Raw genomic sequence first — 7,077 nt, 5'->3', positions numbered from 1 at the left:
AAAATAGCAATAAGAAAAATACAGTGACAAACATTAAAAAGAAAAATGTTATATTTATATTGCTTATAGCTTTATACACTACTGTTCAAAGGTTCGGGGTCAGTATTTTTTGAAGGTTGTCTTATGCTCACCAAGGCTGTGTTTATTTTATTAATAATACTGTAAAACAGTAGGCCCACAAAACACACACAAGGAAGAGGACGGTAAGAGACACTGTATGCTCATCTGCGTTTTAATAGAGGGTTTGAACCCTCAAATTACTCTAGAGTTTCAAATGAAATGCATGTGCGCAGGTTTTCAGCAGAAGAAGTCATTTCCTTAATCAGTATTTTTCTCTTGTTTTCCAGTAATCAAATCTAAACATCCTTATGCAATTTTCCTTCACCACTAAATGCAAGATGTTTTACTAAAATTCATAGGAAAATTCATAAATAAAAGGAATATTTGTAATTTATAAAAAAACAGTTTTCTATTTGAATATATTTTAAAGTGTAATTTATTCCTGTGACGGCAAAGCTGAATTTTCTGCCTCATTACTTCATTCTTCAGTGTCATATGATCCTTCAGAAATTCTTATAAAATGATGATTTGGAGCTCAAGAAACATTTCTTTTTATAATCAATGTTAAAAACAGTTGAGCTGCTAAATATTTTTGTGGAAACCATGATACTTTCTTCATGATCCTTTGATGAATAGAACTGAAAAAGAACTGAAATAGAAATCTGTTGTAACAATATTAATGTCTTTACTGTCACTTTTGATCAAATTTAATGAATTCCTTCTGAAAAATATTTTATTTCTTTCAAAAAAAATCGTACTGATCCCAAATTTTTTAAAGAAAATTTAAAATGAAAAGTAATAACGTATATTTTATATAGAAAATATATTTTAATAGAGATAAGGATGAAAATAAGGCAAAATACTGATAGGTTTATGGCAGTGGTGTTGAGAGAGAGAGAGAGTGTGTGTGTGTGTGTGTGTGTGTGTGCGTGTGTGTGTGTGTGTGTGCGCGTGTGCGCGTGTGTGTGTGTGTGCACGTATGCGTGTGTGCGCGCGCGCAAGTAAGTAGATGAACCATGTTCTTTTACACACACGGTTTTTTGAGAGCGGTGGAATGGCCAGAATGAAGCGAGAAGAGATGTAGGTATCGATTGTGATCGAGTGGCCTCCTTCCTGCTGCTTTCAAGGAAAGAGAAGGATCTGGACAAAGAGAAAAATTTATAGACAGATGAAGATGAGATAAGGAGGAAAAGAGCGAAGGAAAGAGCTCTAAAGATATAGAGTGGTGTGGATGTGTTTTTAGATGGTTAAAGGAAATAATTTATTCTAAATAAATAATTTCAGCTAAATAAATCATTATTTAGCTGAAAATTGTTTATTCATCATCACTTACTCACATTCATATCGTTATTCTCTTCCATGAAAAACAAAAAATTCTGGAGACTGTGCTGGTCTTTATTTTTCCATGCAGTTTCAATGAATGGGGACAGAGGCTTTATTATTGACTGAAAATACATCTGACAAAGCTGTCCTTGGCACGTTCCTGAGAGAAGTAGTGATGTCTGTTGGATTTACGAACATTTGTTGTTTTAAGTCAGATCTTTTTTAACGTATTAGTTCATTTGCTTCACAAAACCATTCTGGAGGATTCATTTATAAATATCAGATCCAATTCTTAAGTTCTTGACTCTCAGACTCAATTCGGTGGTTTTATCAGTAAACGACTTTAAAAATATGGTCTGTTTCTCACCCAGAGTTATCGTATGACTTCAGAAGAGTCACGTGAGACGTATGAACTTCCTTAAAAGGCCTTTGCTCATTTCTTTGCAGCGTGAAAGTTCGCATTTGAGCCTGAATAAATGAAGAATTAAAAGTTTTGGATGAGCTGCAGGAAGGTCAGAGCAAGCTTCTCCGGGACTGTAAAGTCAGTAGTTCCTCGCTGCGTTCTCCAGCAGCTTCTCTGTCTGTGGGTGACATTAGCAACCCAAAGAGCTCTGCATTTAGATAATGATGAGAAAGCAGAGAGTGTTTTTCCCTCCCTCCCTCTCTCTTCATCTATGGTAGAAGTATAGCTGTAATCTTTCTGTATTGAAGGCAATCTGAAATCTTCAATACAGAAAGCTGCTTTTGAAAAACATGCACGCAGTTTTCTTTTCAGATGCTTTTAATAAATATATATGCTGTATACAGATGTGGACACGCACCCACAGACGCAAACACTGTCCCATAGTGATACTATCCCAGCACCCACCTTTTCTTGCTCCTTCAGCCATGACAAGTGAAGGCTGTGTTCACAGAGGATCAATGAATTCCTGTCAGAAATACATTGGTTTGAAATAGGATTTGACATACCCGCTATTTTGTAGTAGAATAATGCTGTAGTCCTTAAAGGAATAGTTCACCCAAAAATTCAAAATGTCATCATTTACATATTATTTACCATTGTGTTGTTCTAAAAGTGCAGGACATACTTTCTTCTGTGGAACACAAAAAGAAAATATGTTGAAGAATGTTTTGGCCCAGTTGACTTCCATTATTTAGACATTTTTCAAAATATCATCTTTTGTGTTCTGCAGAAAAAAAGAAGGGTATGCAGGTTTGGAATGGCAAGACAGCATTGTAATTGTTCAATGAACTATAATAGATAAAGTATGCAATAATTTGAAATTTTTTTTTCTGTGCAGTTTTTGTATTTTTTTTCTGTACTGTATTTTACATGAGCCCAAGTTTATTTGTATAGCGATTTTCCCACACATTGGTGTGTTTAGTTTCACTTTAAATAAATTAGTTTAGGCTTGGTATTTATAATAAATGTTGATTAATAATGAATGCCACTGTAATTGTTTATTAATTCCTGTTCTGTTCTGAATACCATTAAATTTAAAGGAATTGGAGTGAGGAGAAATAAAATACATGATTATAGAGTTTATAATGTTTTAAAATATATAAATTAAAAATAAGTTCGATTTTTTGAGAGTGTAGAATACTGTATTGCATCTTGCAACAGCATCTCCATGATTTTAAACTACACCTTGATGTAACTCAAGTCATGAAATGTATAACTTGAATGCAATGAAAGCTGCTTTGGATAAATGAGTCTGCAAATGGCATAAATGTAAAACTTTAGGCCAGGTGTAGGCACAGCACTTTCTGAGGGCCATCAGCTGAGAAAGACCCCCTCAACCCCTTTATCAGCAGGACTCTGACAAGAATGTATAGAGATGATGATGATGATGGAGGAAGGGAGATGGAAAAAGAGATAAAAGAGAAAAAAATAGGTCAGGTAATCAAGACGGCTCTCTCCGACTGATTAGAGTTGCTCTTGAAAGTGAAATGTTCAGCCACAAAGAACAACCTTCGTCACCTCAAACTGATTTCAGATTGACTGAACATGAGGAGACACAGTCAAATGTGATCTTATGTATTTGCAGAAAGTTTCTTCTAGGAGAGGTGGCCATGCATTAGGTGTAGTCGTCGCTCTCTTTTTTTCTTTGTACCCATTTGACCTCTTGTAAAAGTTAATCAGTGTCTAAATGCACAATTACTTCTGCTGCTAATCTCAACCCAGCTTGGCGGTGTACATGTAGTTTGTGAAGTGTAAGTTTCCCATTTACATTTAGATGTTAGTCTAGTGGCTAAAAGAAGACTTTACTCAGTATGTTCATACAGAAAATGTCATAACCTGCAGGTGTAACTGCTTCCTGACTACCTGAGTGTGTATAGGTGTTTCACGTCTGGTTTGTGTGTGATCAGGGATATGAAGTGTCAGTCTTGACACTGTGGCCGTGACCTTGGTGCAGTGACCCCCTGGTGCAAGAGCCCGAGGCCAGACAGTAAAAAGAGAGGAAGAGAAGACAGTCGGGGGATGGTTGAGGTGTACATTGGGAACTGCAGGATGGAGAGAATTTACTTAACACCTCAGTATGAGGGAAAACACACATGTAGTGCTAAACATGCTGCTTGAGATAATGGAGCTCAGAGCAATGGAGCCATGTTCTCCGAACAGATGCTGTCAAGGTCACGGTCTGCCCCAAAGCACTGCGCTACCCCTGTACATCACTGCACCCCGTGATTGGCCTGGAAAGGTTCATCAGATCCCTGCTGTGGTGCATAATAAAGCTGAGCCACTGCATTAGACCTGCACTTTACTACTGCGTTATAGCCCTGCAGCGGTGAATTATGTGCCTTTACTAGTATTTAATAAATGTGAACAAGTGATTCATATCCTTACCTAGCTAGTGTGCATTAAAAAGGCATTATTAGTCAGAGCCATTGCCTCTTGTTTAGTGCAAATGCAGCAGAGTGTGTGTAGGAGGGAAAGTAGGCCATGTGAAAATGACAGTGTGACTTTGACAGTGTGGCTTTCCCTCTGGAGGCTAGTGATAGAGGTCAAGTGTAAAAATAAATAATTAGATAAGCGTGTGACGCTCCTACTTTTATTTAATGCTCAGCAAAGGTGTGATTATCCTGGGGGCTTTTAGACATTGATATCACAATATTGCACTTGTAGCCAACACTTAACCAGCACTCAGTGGTCCATGCTGATGCTATCAGCTTCATTTTGAACTCAACTGTTTCCATCATTTGCCCAATTGTCAATGTGTGTATATTGCTGTTCAAACATTTGAGAAAAAGTTAAAATTTTTTTGAAAGTCTCACCCAGGCTGCATTTGTTTAATCAAAAATAGTCAAAAACAGTAATATTGTACAATATTATTACATTAAAAAATGTAATGTTAATTCATTTGAAAATACAGTTTATTTATGTGATGGCAAAACCGAATTTTCAGCAGTCGCTACTCCTGTAATTAGTGTTAAATGATCCTTCAGAAATCAGTCTAATATATTGATTTTCAGCTCAAGAGATATAATATTTTTTATTCCCAATGTTTAAAACTGTTTCATATTTTTATGAGAACCATGATACATTTTTTCAGAATTCTTTGAAGTTCAAAAGAACACCATTTATTTGAAATAGAAATCTTTATAACGTTCTAAATGTATTTACTGACACCTTTGATCAATTTAATGCATCCTTGCAGAATAAAAGTCTTCATTTCTTTAAAATAAAAAAACTTGCTGACCACAAATCTTTGAATGGTTGTGAATATATAAATAAAAAAATACATTATTATGGCTAGTAAAAATAGTTAGTTAGTAGTATTTAAAATTAGCTTCATTTAAAAACAGTAAAAGTCTACAGAAGAAGTCTTAAGTTCCCATTTTGGTAGCTGAGTAAATGTGTGTGTGTGTGTGTGTGTGAATATATAAATAAAAATATAAAAAAATACATTATTATGGCTGGTAAAAATAGTTAGTTTGTAGTATTTAAAATTAGCTTAATTTAAAAACAATAAAAGTCTACAGAAGAAGTCTTAAGTTCCCATTTTGGTAGCTGAGTAAATGTGTGTGTGTGTGTGTGTGTGTGTGTGTGTGTGTATGTACGTCAACATGTGCGTGTCAATAGGAGATGTAGAACATCAGACACATGCTCTCACGTATACAATACACACACATCGGCAGATCTGTCAGAGTTAAACACTGCATTGCCCCTCTCTTTACCTCTTCTCTCTTAGACTAACCTCCCTTCATCATCACAGCTCCTGTCACCTCTCCTCCTCTCCTCATCTCTCTTCTTTTCACACCAGTGCTCTCTGTGTTCACAGTATCTCTCTCCCCATCCTTCAGACAGCAGACATCTGTGATCTGCTCTGAACTGTCTCAGTGTTTACAGACAGACAGTTCAAAGATGCCCAACAACAACGTCAGTAGCAACAAGTACGGTCATCAAAAGCAGAACAAGTAGTTGATCCATGTTTTCCAGCTGGAAACCCTCTTACTGATGTTCGAATGGAAAATCTGAAGCCCTCCATCAGAGTTGAGTTCTTTGTGTTTGGTTGGTTCTGCGGTTTAGACCCAAAAGTACAATCTGAAAAGAGACTAGCTGGGTGAGGGGGTGGAATTGCTCTTAGGTTTGGACCAAGTAGTCCAATCGAGTGTGAAAACAGCCTTACCGCGCACTGTGTGTGACTCAGACAAGCAGCAGGCTGAAACATGACAGTGGACGCTTCACAAAAATAAGTGTTATGGTTGTCTAGTTGCTTTGTGAGAGAAGACGTTGATTATGTGCATGTGGGACTGAATTTCCAAAGAACTCTTTTCTGAAGAGCCTAAAAGTGACTGACCACTTTTTCAGCGGCCTTGGTTCTGGAAGGATTTTTGACATTCATTTCCCCAGTAGAAGTTTAAAAAGTACTTTAATAAAAGTTCTTCAATAAAGAATTGAGCCCAACAAACCAGCTTTGGCATGAACATAGTCATTGTAGTTTAAAATGGTGTTATGTTAGTATTATTTACATACTATTATAGTATTAATGTTTTGAATTATCATTTATTTTTTATATTTTCAGCTTTAGTTTTATTTTGTTTGTAATTCTGTTGTGCTTTTGACATTTTTTATTAGTTTTTAAGATTTTTGTCTTTTTTTGGCTCATTTTAGTACTTAAACCTAAAATTCTTTATTCCAATTAGTTACCTTGGCAACATTTATGATTTAATTTATGAAGTTTTTCCATCAAATATTTATATTTTATTTTATCCCTAGTGAAAAATAAATATACTTGCATGTATTTGAAATACATTTATTTCATGCTAAGTATACTACAAATACATTTACATATTTATTAATATACTTAAAAATACTGTGCAATTATACTTTTAGTATACTAAACTGGTATACTTAAAGTCTGAACTTAATGAACTTTAAATGTGCAGAAGTAGTGCTGAGGTCCAACTAAAGATATACTGAAGTATTGTGCTAAAGTGGAACTATTGCAAGTATACTTCAGGTATATATATATATATATATATATATATATAATATATGTTAGGGATATATATATATATATATATATATATATATATATATATATACACAGTGCCTTGCAAAAGTATAAAAGTAAAGTAAGTATAATTTTTTTCATGTTTTGTGAAAAGCTCACATTTATGTTGCAGCCTTATGTTAAACTGCTTTAAATTACTTTTTTCCACTTTTTTCCACTCCATACACCATAATGG

The 7,077-nt window shown here is 35.1% G+C and overlaps 1 protein-coding gene across 1 annotated transcript in view; it reads left to right on the top strand.

The window, feature by feature from the left end:
• The window catches only part of LOC107672011 (nucleolar protein 4-like), a 126,785-nt gene that overhangs the window by 62,151 nt on the left and 57,557 nt on the right, over nucleotides 1-7,077 (top strand). The window contains exon 6 of the mRNA XM_016465053.1: nucleotides 174-203. Within this exon, the coding sequence (XP_016320539.1) occupies nucleotides 174-203 (30 nt within the window). The remainder of the gene's footprint in view (nucleotides 1-173; nucleotides 204-7,077) is intronic.

This window comes from Sinocyclocheilus anshuiensis, unplaced genomic scaffold (genome assembly GCF_001515605.1).
Source record: "Sinocyclocheilus anshuiensis isolate Anshui unplaced genomic scaffold, SAMN03320099.WGS_v1.1 scaffold1053, whole genome shotgun sequence".
In the NCBI taxonomy this organism is placed as follows: domain Eukaryota; kingdom Metazoa; phylum Chordata; class Actinopteri; order Cypriniformes; family Cyprinidae; genus Sinocyclocheilus; species Sinocyclocheilus anshuiensis.
The sequence above is the reverse complement of the archived record's forward strand: the minus strand, read 5'-3'. Positions and strand labels throughout refer to the sequence as shown.